Here is a 19,202-nt window from a genome sequence, read left to right as displayed (position 1 = left end):
AACTGCTGTATCTTCTCCTAGCTTGTACTTGCGTAAGACCTCTGCAAGATAAGGCCACTCCAGCGTGTCAAAGGCCTTCTCTAGGTCTAATACTAGACAACCGGATCTGGGCCAGATTTCCGTAGCATATTCTTGGATTCTAAACACTCTCCGAATATTAAGGGAGGTACTTCTAGTGGGCACAAAACCGTTCTGATCAGTATGTACCAGGGTTGGCACCAACGGGGCAATACGTTTAGCCTGGGCCGAAGCAAGGATTTTATAGTCCGTGTTTAATAGGGCCAGCGGGCGAGAAGAGCCCAGGAGATCAGGGTTTCGAGCCTGTTTCAAAAGGGATACCAAAGTTGCCTCGTTTTGCGTGGGGGTGAGTGTTGAGTGTTCTTGTGCTGCCGCATACACCCGTAACAACTCTGGTACTAGTGCAACTGAATATGCCTTGTAAAATTCAGCCGGCAGTCCGTCAGGACCCGGCGTCTTGCCATTCGATAGAGAGTAGATACTATCTCTTATGTCCTCCGGCAACAGAGGAGCACCTATTTCTCCCTGTTGATGATCTGTGAGCCGTGGCAACGTGATTGTGGATAGGAGACTTAGATACATTGCATAGGGAGGTTTGGCTTTGCTATTGCTTTACATGGCAAAGTCAGGATAGCAGTTTTAAAACTGCTCTTCCAATCTTTAATGGTGGACTGGGAGTTTTTTTTTATTTATGGCACACTCGGGGTGGCACATCCAGTGCTGCAATCCCTGCAGTGACCTCCTAATAAATATATCGTGGGTACCATAAAGTAGGGACTTGCACGTAAATTAGCCTATGGCAATTGGGTATAGAAAATGTAACATACACATTTTGGGATCTGGGCACTGAAGTCTGGGTAGCATGCCTCCGTGCATTTTCAGTTGAAAATCCAGCAGCAGCAGTCTGGCGAAGGCCTTCAGCTTTTCTGGAGTTTCTGGGTGGTGCTGGCGTAAAAGTGTTGCTGTTGTAGAGTCTGCTGATGACGAGCGCATGGGTGACAGTCGAGGGCTTTGTCTTGGATCCCTGCATTGGGGAGTCTGCGTATTAGGGTGCGGTGAGTGACTGTGTCGAACGCCGCTGAGAGGTCGAGGAGGATGAGGGCTGCTGTTTCAGTGGGATCCACTTGAAGATCTTACGAGTATGGTGACACTTGTGGAAACAGAAGAACAAGATGGCATTGACTTGGCGGTTCATTGAGAGCAAGGAGTCCAGGACGATGCCGAGGTTTCATAAATGATCCGTGGGTGTGAGAGAATTCCAAGCGCTGCAGGCAACCTAGAGTCGTCCTTGGGGGAAGGAGCCCAGGATGAGGACTTCAGTCCTGTCTGAGTTAAGATTGAGGCAGCTGTACTTCATCTAGTTGGCGACTTCCTTCATCCTGTCGTTGATGTTACTCTTGGCGGCTGTGGGTTCATCTGTGAGGGAGAGAGTCAGCTGGGTGTTGTGTGTAGGAGACTGTTGAGTTAGTGGCTTCTTACGATGGCTGCAAGCGGGCCATGTAGATGTTGAAGAGGGTGGGACTCGGGGAGGATCCCTGAGGAACTCCACAGCTGATCTCTGTGGGTTCTGAGTTGAATGGTTGAAGTCTGACTCTGCGTTCAGCGGGTAAGGAAGGGGCGGGTCCATTCTAGGGCTTTGTCGTGGTCTTGCATAGAGTGTGTGGTAGGAGACGGTGTCAAAGGCGACTGAGAGGTCCAGGAGGATGAGGCCTGCAGTACGGTCTCTGTACTGTGGTTGCTTCTGAAGCCCGATTGTGAGAGGTCGATGATGATGATTGTTTCAATGAACTCGGAAAGTTGGGTATTTATGGCTTTCTCAATGACTTTAGCTGGGACGGGGAGCAGAGAGAGGAGTCTGTAGTTCTTGAGTTTCATCGGGTCTGCAGAAGGCTTCTTCAGCGGTGGGGGGGGGGGGGGTTGATCTCTGCGTTTTTGCAGTCACCTGGGAGGGTTGCAGAATTGATGGAGCAGTTGATAGTGCTGCAGAGTTCGGGTGCGATGGAGGTGCCGGCTCTGTTGAAGATGTGGTGAGGGCACGGATCAGAGGGTACTCCGGAGTGAATACTCTTCATGATCCCGAAGGTGTTGTCAGCGATGAGGGTAGTTCAGTTGGTCAAGGTTTGCTGGGGGCTGGAGCCATTGGTTGCGGTGGTTGTGTGTGGGGAGGGTGAGTCTTGGGTTGCGAAACGGTCGTAGATCTTTAATCTTGCGGTGGAAGAAGGTGGCAAGGTTGTCACAGAAGTCTTGGGATGGGGGATGTCTTGGACCACGGTGAAGAGTTCTTTCCTGTTGTGTGTGTTGCCGTTGATGATCATGCAGTGGTGTGCGTTGGCCTCGGATTTGAAGGCTACATGGTCTGCCATGATTTTTCTGCTCCTCCATCTTTTCTCGATCCGTCTGCAGGTGCGCCTGGACTCTTGGAGTGCTACTTGCCTGAGTGTTTTTTTAGGGGGGCCAGCGTGTTGGCACAGTCTGATATCCAGCGGTGAAGGTTGCGTGCTGAGGTTGGCATCTGGATGTCAGTGGTGGGGCCTTGCTCAGGGCGGTGATGAGCTGGTCATTGTGTTCCAGCTTCGCAAGGCTTGTGGTGGGCATGGGAGCGTATGGTGGGTTTGGTGAAGAAGTGGATGCAGTGGTGGTCGGTCCAATGTGGCTCCGTGGTGTGGCTGGGGGAGATGATGATTGCGGAGAAGGTTGGGACGAGTGTTTCCTGCTGAGTGGTTTGGCGTTGTGACTGGTTGTTTGAGTTCGATGGTGGCAAGGTTCTCCAGTAGGGATGAGGTGTTGCAGTCTTTGAGGTTGGCCAGATGGAAAATGAGGTTGCAGAGGAGGATGTAGTCTGTTTAGGTGAGAACGTGGTATGCAATGAAGTCTGTTATGGCTTTGCTAAAAGGGGGGGGGGGCGGGGTCCAGGATGTTTGTAAATGAGGGTGCCGCGGAGGGTGGTGTCCATGTTTATCTGGACCTGGAGGTGCTCCATGTCGGGGTGAGTGATAGTCAGAGCTGACTGTGAGGCGGAGAGTGTCTTTGTGGACGATGACTGCCTACTCCTGGTAGGTTGACGCGGTCCTGGTGGACGATTTTGTTTCCGTCGTGTATGGCGGTGGCGATGTCTGGGACTGAGCTGGACTTCTTTCAGGTTCCTGTGAAAGAGGCGACGTCTGGGGAGATGGAGTCGAGCAAGTCCCAGATCTACACTGCATGTCTATTGAGGGAGCGTGTGTTGACCAGGATACATCTAAGGTGGTCAGGTCCGGTTCTTGAAGGTCGTGCAGTTGGTGGGTCTGGTGTGCGGAGGCTGGCGAAGGTGCAGGTGAACAGGCCTTGTTCTTTGTCGACGCAAGGTGGCAAGCAGAGTGGCATCCAGTTTTGAGGGCGTGGAGAGTGCTGGCGTTGAATCGGTGGATGGTCTGAGGACCAGTGTCTGTGGCGCTGGGTGTGGTCCAAGCGCGGGCGGGCTTGCCTTTGGCCACCATTAAGTAGTGGGAGAGCTGGACAGCTGGGAGGTGGGGAAAGCGGTGCTGGGACGCGGGGACGAACAGTGGCGGGGACACAGAGAGACAAAAGGCGAAAAAAGTGAAAAAATTGCAGAAAAGAGAACAAAAGTGACAAGGCATACAAGTGACAGAAAGATTAAAAGTAAGGAATAAGTATCCCAGGAGGACCGGCAGAAAGCAGAGGTCAGAGCTGGAGCAGAGAAGCTTCCCTATGGACCACCAAAAAGGGCCTCGAACTCGCAGACCTGCAAGAGTCCGGGGCAACAGCTACCAAGGAGGGCTGTGTGGAAAGGTAAGCAGTTCAATGACCTGGTTAACAAGCATTGTAAATGCAACAGCTCTCGCCTTTTTAAGTTAAAGCCATTTGCTTTGCTAATGGTATTGTATAGCAAAGCAAATGGCTATAACTTAATTAAAGGCGAGACCTATTGCATTTTTAATGCTTGTTCATCCCATTTTTTTTTCCCAAATAAAACTTCACCTGAAGCGGTGTTTTGCAGAAAGGCAATATGCAAATGTTGGCCACTTTTATTTAGCGTGCCCCGCCCAGCCCTGGTGTGACTGTGCATTATAAAGGATAAAAATAGCCCCTACTGTGTTGAAATGTGTGACCTCGGTGTTCTGTGGCCGCTACAAGGAACTCATCCTTTGACCTCATTACTCAAAGTTGTTACTGAAATCTTCGATTCTCACTCATAGCCTTTTGATACCCTCTGGGCCAATGGGTTTCTGCAGCAAGAAAATGTTAAATATGCAGTAAAAGTAGCCCATTTGTGGCATAGCATTACTTAAACAATTAGTCATGTTTGCACATGTTAACTCTATCTGGGGAAAGGTTTCACCTCATTAGTAGCAGTTAAACTCCCAAATACAGCAATCAGCAACAGGAAGGCGGCCAGTTAACTTTACCAAAAGGTCTACCACTGCGCAGCAACATGTGTGGCAGAGTCGTATTACCTCTTTATCCGTATAAGCTCAAAACTATATATTTTTTAAATGAAACTCTGAAAACTGTTCAAAAGATGATGTATTATGTGGTGAGTGCAGCAAATCCATAATTATGCGGAAAATGCCGCAGCCGTAGAATCGAATATTAAAGGGATCCCGCATCTGAAGAATTTAGGAATGCGCTCCTCTCCCAAACCGGTTCACAAGTTACACACATTAACCTGACGGAGCATGTCCCTTAATGCATTGTGTAAATGCAGACAAACGCGCCTGTCTGTTTGGGAAACATCAGTTTACACTTACTCACTGTAAAGAGGAGGTAATGAGCAGTGACACCGGAGGACCTAAGCTAAACAAGGTGGGGCGGGGCTGGAACTTTAAAGTTTCTTTTCACAAAGACCTCATCTAGAAATAAGACTGAACTGCTGGAAAATACAAGCATTGGCAAAGCCAGTAAACCTCGCCTGTGGGCGGGTTATTGGTTTGTTAATCGGATGGGGGTGGTGAACAGGAGGTCGGGTGGGGGCTGAGAGCACGACGGTTAAAAAAAAAAAAGCATTTGCAATGCAATGGGTCTCGCAATTGAGGGATTTTGAGCTATTGGCATTGTAAATGACAATGCCTTATAATATTGCAGGTTTTTTAAACACATAAAAGGCATTGTCATTTACAATGCCAATAGCTCAAAATCTCTCAATTGTGAGACCTATTGCATTGCAAATGCTTGTTTCGACAGGTGATGCGGACGGAGATGCAACTGTGGAACCGAGAGCAGTGCTGGCAGAAGCCTCTTCGCCAATCCCCCTCCCTCTCTATCCGCGGTCTCCCCTTCCCTCTCACTCCTCCCCCACTCTGTCACTCCTCCCCTTCTCTCTCACAGATTCTCTTCTCCCTCTTGGAACTTTCTCCCAAGTTGGACTCTAAGCACGGGCTCAACGTCGTGGGATTTTGGGCAAATCCCTTTAAACACCATCCTGGTGCATTACAAAAACATGTTCTGTAATGTGACATGTAAGGTAACTGGTGCTCCTGTGAAGCGCTCCAGTGTCTTCGGGTACAGTTCGCTCTTAGAAAACTGCAAATAAGTTACAAAGTTTAATTTTAGTGTTAAAATAGTAATTCCTCGTACCCCGTGCACGCCTTATTAACGGGTGCAGGAAGGTGGTGAGAGGGCGTATACATCTTCTGTGCACCATAAAGAAAGCTAGCGCTGTGGGAAGGACGCGCACAGCGCTGGCAGAAGCTTCTTCGCCCATCCCCCCCTCCCTCTATCCACTGTCTCCCCTTCCATCTGACTCCTCCCCTTCTCTCTCACTCCTCCCCTTCTCTCTCACTCCTCCCCTTCTCTCTCACTCCTCCCCTTCTCTCTCACTCCTCCCCTTCTCTCTCACTCCTCCCCTTCTCTCACATATTCTCTTCTCCCTCTCTGAACTTTTTTCCAAGTTGGACTTTAAGCGCGGGCTCAACGTTGTGGGATTTTGGGCAAATCTCTTAAACACCATCCTGGTGCTTTAAAAAAACATGTTCTGTAATGTGACATCATGTAAGGTAACTGGTGCTCCTGTGACGCCCTCCAGTGTCTTCGGGTACAGTTCGCTCTTAAAACTGCAAATAGGTTACAAAGTTTACTTTTAGTGTTAAAATAGTAATTCCTCGTACCCCATGCACGCCTTATTAACGGGTACAGGAAGGTGGTGAGAGGGCGTATACATCTTCTGTGCACCATAAAGAAAGCTAGTGCTGTGGGAACGACGCGCAGACTCTTCAAGGCGCCTCGTTCAGAGGCCAAGTCTGGATTTTATTAAACAAAACAAGGAACGGGCTGTGTTCTGTTGCAGCCAAAACCTGGCGGCGGTCTCCGCATGCAAGACCCCCGTGCGCCCCTTCAAACCATTTCTCTACTTCGAGACATTTTCTGTACATTTGAATAGATTTGGTGTGGGCCAAATCGCGACCAGAGCTTTTCGTAAACTTCACATCCAAATCATGCAAACCATCAACTAAAAAAAAGAACTTAACATATTGAAAAAAAAAAAAAAAAGTTTGCCTCGAGTGATGCAATAATTGTCGGTTTGAGGTGTGCAGTGTACATACGCCGACATTGTTCCCAGATGTGAAGTACCGCGAGCGAGTGGTTTTTTTTTTTTTGCAGTTAACAAAACCCAGCTCTCCAAGCGTCGCTCGCATCAGACGGACAAGCTCTCGGCTTTGGCAAAGGCAGCTGCGTGTTGATAATTGCATTGCGCTTTCACTTTAAGTGAAAGCGCGATGCAAAAGTAAACACGCGGCTGCCTTGGCCAGAGGGGAATGATAAAAAAAAGTCTGTAGCGGCTAATTGGGAGACACTGTCTCCCGCCGCCAGTAAGAGATCCAATCCCGCTGGGCGTGGATAAAAGGAGACAGGGTGGCAACAATTAGGGATTGGCATGCCTTCAGTGCAATCATTGGCATAGTTCGTGACGCAAAATGACGCGCACGAAGCAACACTTAAGGCGGAGCTTGGACAAGGCTTCTGGAATCGTATCGATTCCAAGAAGCCTCATAAGACGAGAGCAGCGCATGCGCTGCTGACGTCAGGCCGAGACCTAAAAATGAGTTGGGAACAGTTCTGTCCATGGCATTATTTCCAGCAGGACGGAACTAGAATTGTGGGATTACTTTCATCTATGCAAGTAGTCTTCCTGGACCTCTGAAATGCAGGGCTCTCAAGAAATTGAGGATCTTTTGTCATAGGAAGGATCTGACATAGTCTGCACACTCCCTCTCTCAGTAAAAGTCAGGCAAGAACGGTGGCGTGGAACGGCCAGGCTATCTTTGGATCGTCCCCAGTCTTTATTCTAGTCCAAGTCTGAAGCACGGTGCGGGCCCGTCTCCACTGGTTGCACAAGGTCAGAACAGTAGCTTAATATGCACATAAACCTTCTAGAGTTATTGGCAGGATCCTTTGCCCTCAAGGCCCAGGCAAAGGTCAAGGCAAACTGTTGTGTTGCTGAAGATAAATATCACAACAGTTTTATTTGGGGGTGGGCAGATCAAAAGTTGCAGTAGAGCAAGTTGAAGACTTTTAGTATCATTGTCTTTGTCATGACAATTTGGTGTCCGCAGAGTACTTGCCGGCCAGGAATAATCTGGTAGCAGATTGGAACTCCAGGCACCTTTGGGATTCCTACGATGAGCTGGATCTGGTGTATTTTTATACGCTTGTTATCGTGACTTAAGGAATTTGAGGACAGCATCAGGGAGTTTATAGTTACTGGTCCCCTACAGCCACTGATTTAGTTAGTGAAACATTTGTGCCAGTGTCGAATGCCGCATTGAGTGAAATATATCATGACTCAGGCAGGTTTTTAGCTCACACTGTTGACGGAGCTATGTTTACAAAGTCAACTTTAGCATAAGTCCACCTTGAGGACATCTTGAAGACAGTAAACCAGTCGAAGGAAAAAACATAACAAGAAATTTTTTTATTTTACGCCTTTTCCTTCCAGTAAATTACAGATGATGTCAAACTTTTGAACTAGCATAATTATCTCCACAGGTTATTGTCACAGAATGCAAAATAGCCTAGCTTTTGCATATGGATATTTTTATAATTCTATTAAAAAACACAGAGCTGAAGATTATTCTACCCATTCTTAGTAATAATATAGTGTTATCATTATTGGATTTATTAAATGATGATTCTGGTGTTTTAATATTGTTAAGCATTGTTTATTTTAATCTGTATTCCTTTTTTTCCCCACTCTTTAGAGAAGTATGTAGAATATTATGCGGAAGACTACATATATCTATTATTTTTAGTTAATGAAAGGAAACTAAATCTTATGGGTAAATGCAGATTTTACTTGCAGTTTGTGTAGGAAACTTTCTATTTTATTGAAGTCTGTGAGGCAAGAGAAAAAACAAACTGCATTTCTCATGAAGGCTTGCAAAAATGGGGCCAATGGAGAATAAACAGTAGTAAGTCTATTAAATTGCACCCCTTTCAACAATACTTTAGACCGTCAGCAGGTAGACCTCTTCTCTTGCTTTAGAAGGAGAACTAAACATTGAGCAATTTTATTATTGGGTTAAAAAAACTAGCCATATGGCAAGCAGTGGAGTGAACACTTCTGAGAAACATAATTGAAAAGTCCACGAAAACTAGAATTTGAACCAATGGAAGAATTCTCCGATATGAGTGTTCCCCTATGGCTGAAGAATGATGCGAATAGTTACAAGATGAAATGAATGATCTTTTATGATCTGGAGGGAGCTAAAATGTTTTGAGGGAAGAGTTAATTACAAATCAGTGATATAATACCCACAGCAACAAAATCACAACTTTTCCTCCACTAATAGGAAAACCTGTGTTTTTTGGCAAGAAAGAAAGCTTGTGTTATGCTTGTTCAAAGCAAATTAACAACCACAGAACAATGTGAGGCACAGGTTTGCCATAACAATTTCAAAAACGTGTTATAATTGGATTAAGATGTCGAACTAAGAATGCTCGCTAAACTAGACTCCACCCAAAAGACCTTTGATGCCATACATGTCAAGTGGAATAGGCACAGAACAAAGTATCCTCAATACCTGCAAAGGATTTTCCCCAGCGAGCTAAGGTAAGAGACGTAACGGGCTTGAATGAGAATAACTGGGAGAAAGAAGACCGTTCAAAAGTTTGATTTTCTGTTTATGAACCATAAGACAATTGCCAACATAAAGTTCTTGTTGATTAGGAAACCAGGGTAAAAGTTTGTTGGCAGATAAAAAAATGTTGTCCTCAAAACAAACCCCTGTCGAAGTGTATTGTCTGGCAGAAAGATCTATTGTTTTAGCATTAGAAAGATGTTTGCTAGAAACCAAAAAAAGTAACCTAGTTTTACAGATAACATTTTCAGTGACAAGGCAGTTACCAGAGCATGAATTAAACAAGTTAAAAACTGCATTAACATCCCACTATTGAATATTTAGAAAGAGGTGGGTAACAAAATGTACTCCCTTTTTGAGGAAGGCAAGCCAAAGGTTTTTGTCGCACAGGATTTCTATTGACCTGGAAAGTGTTGTGACTAGATCACTTAATAATAAGCATGAACTATTCTGTAGATCCGACTGTATTTAGTTACAGAGGCTAGGAACTTAACTGTCAATGTGGTGATTAGGGAAGGATTCAATGATCACTAATTCCTCAGAGTTGGAAACCTAACTTGAGATTGTCAAAAGGGGGCCACCGAAACTAAAAGTGCTGTCTGACAACAAATCTGAACAAGACTCTGGTGTTCATTCTAAAAGGAGGGAAAGTGTAATTGGTTCCTTGTGTCCAACCACATAAATATATTGTTTATGGCAGCAAGAGGATTTGTCTCAAAGTGTAAAGGGAAGGAAGTTGAGTAAACGACAGGCACACAGATCAAACTGACATGGACTCCACTTGATGGAACTTTTTTAAATTTTTTATTTTAGACTGAAGAAGACTGGAATCTATAAGGTATTTGAAATAACAATTCACTACGAACTTGAAATTTCCGGGAAGTTTACTTTCATGGAATGAAAGTTTTCTGCTGGAGACAAAGTTCCCCAAAACTTAATGCCACATTTAAGTGTTTAAATAATGATGTATTTATCTGACTGCTGTCAGAATATCAGTTTGAAGGACAATTGTCTGGTGCCCCAACCTGTCCAACTTGCATCGTACTCTAAGTGGTTTGATCAAGGCACTGTTCTCTCTTAGGTACCAGCTAATCACATATTGATGTCAGGTAAAGTGTTTGTGATATTTGCAAAAAAGTAGAAGTGTCACATCATGGCCTGGGCTACTTTCTACCAGATGACTCAATTAAGCCTGGGTGGAGTTCGCCTTAAGGTCATGCTGTTCGCTGAGTTTGAGCACCAGGTGTTTGTCCCGCGTTGTAAAATCACCGTGAACTGCGCCATGCAGCCATTTGTTACCTTTTCTTAGCGCAAGAGGGCGCAGTTTCCTTTCTGCTGCTCGAGTAGATGTTCTACTCTAGCGGCAACTGTGGGTTTCTCAACACGAATGGTTGTGACCTGCTGCGATCACTCTCATTGAGAAATCCAACCACCCGCATTGAGAAATCTCGCCAGGAGGTTGATTTTCCTCACTCGCGTTAGCCAACTAGATTATGGTGAGTGCGAGTAAGGAAAAATCTCGCCTGGAGGTGGATTTTCCTCTCGTGCTCTTGCCAACTTGACGAGCGCAAGCAAGAAAAAAAACTACACTGAGTTTTTAGGACCTCCGCCTACTCCGTGGAGTGCGGTAAACTCCACGAACAGAGCGGAGTTCACCGCCCAGGGTTACCACCCCAGACCCATCAACCATGTTTATTTTGGGGAAGTGAACCTATCATGCAAGATAAACTGAAAATGTTCTTAAGTAAATGTAAACAATCTGTGATGATGAAGAGTGAGGCAATTCACTGTGGTGAAATAATAGTGGCTAGTGTTTCAGTCTAAAATGCAAATGGGTTTCTTTTTTGCTGCATTAATTTCGTTTGATGCTTATGGTTTAGAAATGAGTTCACTGTCATTTGCATCTTAATCATTAAAGGTGGCAAATAGAAACAATGCAGTAAATGAGTACAGCGTACTATCTTGCGCATTGGCAGTTGTAAAGCCTTCATTTGGCAAACCATACATTCCTTGGGAACTGACCACAAGCTCTGGATTTACATGGTGGGGGGGGCATAGTGGGGGGGGGGGGGGGATGGGGTGAGAAGTTTCTGTAAGGCTATTTTAGTATGTTCCATTCTGGTTGTTTTGAAAATGCAGACATTGGGTGGAGGCACTAATTGGCCCTTTGCATCTGTATATGTAGAAAAACAGGTAAACCAACTGACATGGAGGAATGTTAGAATACAGCCATGGTTGAAGATCTTATGTTGGGTTAATGAAAATGTGTTGCTCATCTAAGGCTTCACCATTACAGCCAAAATATTAGGGAGTTGTTTGCAAAGGAAAGTTTGAGGAGATGTACAATCTCTCATTACCCTGAGAAGGTGTTTTATTGGAGTCCTCATAAGGAACATCATTAGATGAGAAGATTGGGACGTAAAGGAGTAATGTAGGTTGAGTTATGCACATGTAGAAGCTGACAAAAGCTATGGCAGCTAATGCCAGGCCTATTGGATGTCTTTATGTTTGAAATGACAATATTGGGCCTTTACATTTTTTGCCGTATTACCTGTTCAACCAGCTTACACATTTGTCTTGGTTGATTTATTATTGTGACCGTGAAGTTGATGGGTGCGCCATTATCATCTCATTCAGTTAATTAGGAAATAGGTTTTCATATGAATTGGTTATTGACATTTACACTTTGTGTCACATAAATTCAGACACTACTGATGTAGTATTGAATTAGGTATGTTCTATTTCAACAGGAAAGTTTGAAGCTCAATCAAAATGTAAGGATTATAATCTAGTGGGCTTTGAGCATACTACACCTATTTGTTTTATTAGTGTTTTCCATATCGGTCATTGTAAGGAAGTGTGTCCATTTATAAGCTAAGTTTCTTGTGGCTTGGTCTGTGAAAAATACCTTTCAGGAGATGTGGTAGGTCAGGAATTTCTAAGCTGCGATTGCCCAATATAAGCTAATAGTAAAATAATGAGGATTAGGAGAAGATGGCGCTGTGTAGAAATCTGGATTTTGGAGACCAGTTGCTTGTTAGTGCACTATAAGGAGTGCTGAAAGGGTGATCTTTTTGTTACCACTTCACGGGCTGTTAGGGTCGCAAGACAATTCAGTTTTGAAGAAAGTGTTCCGGGCATAGATTGCAGGTCTGAACCAACTCACTAGGAATGAATGGTAGCATTTTGTTTTTGAAAGATGTGAACAATGGAGGAGTTGCCGTTTGGTGAAGAGAAGGTACAGAGAAAAAATTCCACAGTGTGCTTTGGATGAGAAATGTAGACTATGAAGGTTTGTATGGGGACAATGAGAGCATCCATAAAAGCACTGATTTAGTGGAGGGGACGAAAACATGTTACAGATTGCTTTGTTTTGGGAGAGTTAGTTCTTGGTATGAGATGGTAGGGGTGTTGCTCTGGAGATGCGATGCCTCCTATAAATAAGGTGGTATACGTTTTGTGGGGATATTCTGTATCACATTTAAACATTGATGTGTTAAGGTGACGATGGTAGAGTGTATTCGGTAAAGATGTGTTGCCGTGTTAATGTTGGATATTATCATGGCTATGCAGTATCCTACAAGCAAGAAATTTCATGGCTCTCCAGGAAAAAACATTTACAATGGGAAGCACGTCTGTTCATTCGGGTGAACTGGCCCTTGTTTGTAGCTTGAGGGGTTGTAGTCAGTGGAAACCTGCATCTGTAAAACTTGTACCCCTCTGGGGCTTTGTGCAGGAATCACCTGTTAATGAACAACTTTGAATTGAAGTATTATTCCCTACCATTTGTATTCATTTATATTTCTTTATTTTGAGTTCTAACCTCTCCCTGGCGCCTCTCTGAAGAGAACATAACAAAGTTTTTATTCTTACAACAATTATTACAGCTATTCCACAGTCTTCAGTCACCACACATAGCTCAAAACAAAGTTGTCTCGGTCTCCAGTATGAGTGTAAACAGAGAGAAGCATGAGGTAGTACATGTTGCAATAGTAAATGTTATGGAGAGGGTGTCAGCTTACAGATCCGTTGTCTGAATCTAGTTATTTCTTGCTAATCAAATCTTATGATGTGCCCCTTATGGCCAAAGCATTTGTGTTGGAGCGCAGCATTTACATAAATTACATTGTATCGCTCTCTCAGTGCTGGATCTCTTCCATCTCCTCTGATATTTTGTCCCATGGATCAGTCAGTAGAATGGGATGAACTTGGCTTCTGTCTATGAATATACATCATGTATTTATATGCCATGTTTTGCTTCTAAAATCATGGTAATGTTAGAAAAAATATCTCTTCAGTTCTAATTACCTGTTTGTCTTTGCAGTTACGTCATTGATGGAGCTACTGCTCTCTGGTGTGCTGCAGGAGCTGGACACTTTGAAGTAGTGAAACTACTGGTTAGCCATGGAGCCAATGTGAACCACACCACAGTCACAAACTCTACTCCTCTAAGGGCTGCATGCTTTGATGGTAGGCTTGATATAGTCAAGTACCTGGTGGAGAATAATGCCAACATCAGCATTGCCAATAAATATGACAACACTTGCCTTATGATTGCAGCATACAAGGGGCACACTGATGTGGTCCGTTATCTTCTGGAACAGAATGCCGATCCAAACTGCAAAGCGCACTGCGGTGCCACTGCCTTGCACTTTGCTGCTGAAGCTGGCCACCTGGAAATTGTCAGAGAGCTGGTACGCTGCAAAGCAGCCATGGTCACAAATGGGCATGGCATGACACCCTTGAAGGTGGCTGCAGAAAGCTGCAAGGCAGATGTGGTTGAGTTGCTTCTGTCCCATGTGGACTGCGATACTCACAGCAGGATCGAGGCCCTGGAACTATTGGGGGCATCATTTGCAAATGATCGTGAGAATTATGACATCTTGAAGACCTACCAGTACCTGTACTTGGCTATGTTAGAAAGGTATAGAGACCCCAGTAACTTAATCCAAAAAGAAGTCCTTCCTCCCATAGAGGCTTATGGAAAGCGAACTGAATGTCGAACTCCTGAAGAACTAGATGCAATAAGACATGACTCGGATGCACTGCACATGGAAGGTCTTCTAGTTCGGGAGCGGATTCTGGGCTCTGATAATATTGATGTTTCCCATCCTATTATTTATCGCGGGGCTGTCTATGCAGACAATATGGAGTTTGAGCACTGTATCAAGCTTTGGCTTCATGCTCTGCACTTGCGACAGAAAGGGAATCGTAATACCCACAAGGATCTCTTAAGGTTTGCTCAAGTCTTCTCCCAGATGATCCACCTAAATGAACCAGTGAAAGCTAAGGACATTGAAAGTGTTTTGAGGTGCAGTGTCTTGGAAATTGAAAGAGGAATGGCTAGAATTAAGAACCCTCAAGACACAGACCTGCAAACTGCTCTTGACAACTATGAATGCAATATATTTACCTTCCTGTACCTTGTCTGCATCTCCACGAAGACTCGTTGTAGTGTTGAGGAACAGTCTAGAATCAACAAGCAGATTTACAACCTAATCCAACATGACCCCCGCACAAGGGATAGTTCCAGCCTGCTACATCTTGCTGTTAATTGCAGCACACCAGTGGATGATTTTCACACCAATGATGTCTGCAGCTTTCCAAATGCGCTGGTCACAAAACTCTTGCTGGATTGTGGTGCAGATGTGAATGCTGTGGACAATGAAGGAAATAGCCCGCTTCACTTGATTGTACAGTACAATAGACCCATCAGCGACTTTTTGACTTTGCACGCCATTATCATCAGCCTTGTGGAAGCTGGGGCACATACAGACATGACGAACAAACAGAAAAAGACTCCTCTGGACAAAAGCACCACTGGGGTGTCTGAGATACTACTTAAAACGCAAATGAAACTGAGCCTAAAGTGCCTGGCCGCCCGAGCGGTGCGGGTATATGACCTTACTTACCAGAACCAGATTCCCAGAGTTCTTGAAGAATTTGTTGAATTTCATTAGTTGCTGCTGAATTCTCATTTTTTTTAACGCGGTGCTGTAAAGTAAAGGTGACCAAAGCCATGTATCTGTTCTCTAATTTTATATCCCCATTCTCTTTGGTGTTTGGCTGAAGAATGATTATTTTTAAATGGCTGATTTTTTTAATGATTGTTTTCTACATTGATGCATAAAAAAAACAATTGGATGAATTTTTCCAGTGCTATCATGTGGCTTTTCGGTTAAATCTTGTACTGTGTGGTTAATTAATATTCAGGCGTTGATTAATTAGAAGGTTACTAGAACATTTTTTTAATGACATCCCTATGTCCTCGATTTTATTGGCCTCCCAAGCCCTTTGAAGGAATTGTGAAATGATTGAAAGTTTAAACTTCAGACAAAGTGTAATGTTTTATTGAGCAGGAGATTTTAAGATTTCAATGCAGCACCCTACTGTGAACAAGTTCAGTGTGTTTGCGATTTCTGAAGGTACAAAGTCAATTCACAAGGCTGGCATGTGATTACTATTGAACCCCACCTGTCCATGCCTGTGAATTAATAGTACTAGTGCAAATCGTGCCAACCAAAAGCAAATTAAATGACATGATCATCACTGTGCAGCCTTTATGTTCATTATATTTGCATATCCACCACAAGTATGGTATGTCTGCCCTCTGTAAAGTAGAGACAGGCAAGCAATTAAAATCAAAGGGCTAGCCATGCAAGCAGTTTGGCTTAACCCTGGCCGTGTCATGAAAGAATTGCTATGTAGATTAAGTACTAACTGTTGTCAAGATGATTAATCTTTCATGTGTGTCCACATAAATTTAGACTACATGTGTGATCAGTTGGTGTAATATTTTTCACTTTTCAATTAATGAGTCTTGATTTACAAGTGATATTGAGAGGGAGTGAGCCAAAAGATTAATCAGCTTAAGATGCGTACTAGGTTTATGGTAAAACTTATACTCCAAAGCTTGGCAGTTGAGAGAAAATAAGGCACAATGTGTGGTAAAGTGACTTGCCTGGTCACATATTCTTGTCAAGTGGTGAAGCTGGATCTCAAGCCCATGTTTCCTGCTCCCTCAGTCGCAATCAATACCTCAAGCTCTTCTCCATAGTTTTACACTAAAAGACGGTGGCTTATTAATTTATAAGAGCAAAATATGCACTGTGTTCAATAAAGCTGGATTGTAAAGTCCACATAGGTAATGAATCCGACATTAAAGAAAGAAAAAATTATTAGAATGGGCAATAAAATGTTTATTGATCCTAAATGTGTATTGAAAAAATGCAGCTGTGTAGTATAAGTTCAGTTGTTAGAGGAGCAATCCCATTTACAGGTTAACCACTTGGCTCCCCCAAATTGAATTAATCTGTAGTATTTCATGAGAAATCCAGTAAGTTAGTACGGTCATTGACGTAGATTTGCAGAACAGTTCAAGGATCCACATTACAGGTTATCCTCAAATATAGTGCCTTGAAAGCTTGGTTCTAGGTTGGCTTGATAGTTAAATGGGGTTGAAGCTATTGTGAGACATTTGGCCTGAGCTGGACAAGTGTTACACACACTAAAGAGTTATGGACTATTTAAAGGGTGTGCTACCTTTACATCTTAAACAGTCTCTAGGAAATCATTACATTGCATTGCGGACAGTACATCAGGTATGTACATGTAAGTATTTAAAACAAAAAAGTAAGTTTAAAGTAAACTAGTGATAAAGTAAATGAAAAATTAAAGGTATTTGAAAAAGTCTATTTCTGATGGATACATCTGCCTGTGGATTCCTCACCTTATGAATATCCCCTGCGCCAGCATTCTGCGAAAACTTTTTTCCTAGCTCTCCACGCTGACGAGATCATCACAATACCACGGCTCCGCTCGCGACTCCGTATGACGTCACTGGAGCCATAAGAGAGTCTCGTCGGCGTAATGACGTCCGTTCCCTTTTTTTCGCGCCATCGGCTCGTAACGGTTTTCTGGGACTCTCCATACTGTGTCGAGTTACTTTATCATCTTCAGTTTTAACTGTTGCTTTGCGATGGCGACTTCGAGTAAGTCAGCATTTAAGCCCTGTAGAGAGTGTGTGGGGTCATATGTCCATCACTGACCCGCATGAGGACTGTTTGTGGTGTTTGTCGTCGAATCACGACGTGGAGGGCTGTTCCTGCTATTGTATAATGAATACAAAGGCTCTGAAAGAATGGGGAAAAGAAGGAAAAGAGAGGGTGAAAAAGATCAAAGTCGAAGTCGTCGATTTCGCATGCTTCAAAGTCGATGAATCACAAGAAGAAGAGACTTGGCTCTCGGCACCTTTTGTCGAAGGGGAAGACTTCGAGAACACCTTCTCCGGCTCCTTGATGCCGTCAGAAAGACTTTGTGTCTCCTTCGCCATCTCCTCAGGTGACCCCGGAAAGATTTCCTTCTCTAGAAGGTACTCCAGTGCAGTCGCCGACGCCGAGGGGCTCGCCGGACTTGTAGGGCTTGCCAGTTCAGGATGATCCTTCTCCTGTACTCGAGACTGAACCTGTGGCTCCGCCAGTGGATTCAGCAGTTCGGGCTTCGGATGCTCCTGGTGTGGATGCTGACTCGACTCCGTATCCTCAATTTCCTACTCCAGGTTCAGATCCTACGCATTTTCTAAATGCAATGTATGGTGTATTTGCCAAGGCAGCCTTCCCCTCCGAAGCACCTTCTGGTCCTGTGGGTCCGCTGGCCTTCAATTTGGACGTGCCTCAGCATTACGCCCAGGCACCCTTCATGCCTTTCATGCTGACCACGCAGTCATGGCAGTTTCCGGCTCCGAGATTTTTTGACGTCGTATATGGAGTCCCCGGCGCCGTCTGGTGGGCCTTCCTCTTGGCCTCGTACCGCACCGATTCCACCTTCGGATCCTCCTTCAACACCGGCTCCAGGGCTGTCAGCACCGCGTGTGGCGCCGCCGACGCTGCAACCAAGGTTTCGCCCGAGGAGGGAGGCACAGAGACTGTTGGAGGGACAACAGTATCAGAGAGAGGAGGTTGAAGAGGGTGAAATAGAAGAATCTGTTGATGATTTTGAAGGAATTCAGGAGGCAAGTGACCTGGACACCTCCCCAGAGTGGGAGCTTTCTTCTTCAAGGGCTTCTCCACCTCAAGAGGTAGCTCCATATCATACCGTTATCAGGCTGCTGAGCTTTTAGATTTGCAATTACCTACTGCTGAATATAAGCCAAATTTGCTCACTGAAGTTTTGCATTCGCATTCTTCGATAGTTGAGCCGTTGTTGCCTTTTAATGAAGCCTTAACTGAGCCCATCCTGGAAGTGTGGCGTAAACCGCTTTCTTCTCCTGCTGTATCTAAATCTGTGGCAAGGAGATATAGATCTGCTCCAGGGGACCCTCCCTTTCTTTCTACACATCCGTCTCTGGAAAGTTTGGTGGTGCAGGTGTCCTGTTCTAATCTAAACAATCTTTAGGCACATTTCCTCAGGCTCCTGCCGACAGGGACTCTAAAAAGTTGGAGCAATCAGCTAAAAAAGTATTTTCTTCCTCAAGCATGGCACTAAAACCAGCCAATCCTACCTGTTTGTTGGGACGTTACATTCATGCTTTGATGTATTCAGCTAAGCAATTGGCGCCCAAGTTTCCTGATGAAGAGCGAGGAACTTTTATGGAGGTTCTGTCGGATGCTCAGGCTGCTGCTCGACAGGTTATACAGTCTGGCCTGAATACAACTCATTCGGTGGCCAGGGTTATAAGTTCCTCACATAGTTACCAGGAGACAGGCTTGGCTTAGATCCTCTGGTTTTTCCCCAGAACTACAGGCTACCGTTTTTGATTTGCCGTTTGATGGTTCAAAACTTTTCGGGGAGAAGGCTGATTCTGCTCTTCAAAGGTTCAAAGATAGCAATGCCACGGCGAAATCCTTAGGATTACAAACCCAGCAAAGGGGGTTTGGTTATAAGAAGTACCGAGGGATTGGATGGTCTTCCTTTCGTAGCTTGCGACAACCTCAGCAGCAACAGCATCAAAATCCTCTTTATAAGTCCTATAGAGGAAGAAGCAGAGGTCGCCAACGTGGGTTGGCCCGCAATCTCTCCTCCTCTTCTACCTCCCCTGCTCCCCCTGGTAATGCAGGAAAGCAGCCCTAGATCCCCCATCCTGGATCATGTGGGTCCTGTTGGGGGTCGTTG

At 44.6% G+C, this 19,202-nt stretch overlaps 1 protein-coding gene across 1 annotated transcript in view; it reads left to right on the top strand.

Annotated features, from left to right (window-relative positions):
* The window catches only part of FEM1B (fem-1 homolog B), a 37,554-nt gene extending 21,679 nt beyond the window's left edge, over positions 1-15,875 (top strand). The window contains exon 2 of the mRNA XM_085644591.1: positions 13,417-15,875. Within this exon, the coding sequence (XP_085500717.1) occupies positions 13,417-15,052 (1,636 nt within the window). The 3' untranslated portion in view covers positions 15,053-15,875. The remainder of the gene's footprint in view (positions 1-13,416) is intronic.
* The last annotated feature ends 3,327 nt before the right edge of the window (positions 15,876-19,202 follow it).

This window comes from Triturus cristatus, chromosome 3_1, assembly GCF_964204655.1.
Source record: "Triturus cristatus chromosome 3_1, aTriCri1.1, whole genome shotgun sequence".
NCBI lineage: Eukaryota > Metazoa > Chordata > Amphibia > Caudata > Salamandridae > Triturus > Triturus cristatus.
Note: the sequence above shows the minus strand (reverse complement) of the source record. Positions and strands in the feature narration are given on the sequence as shown.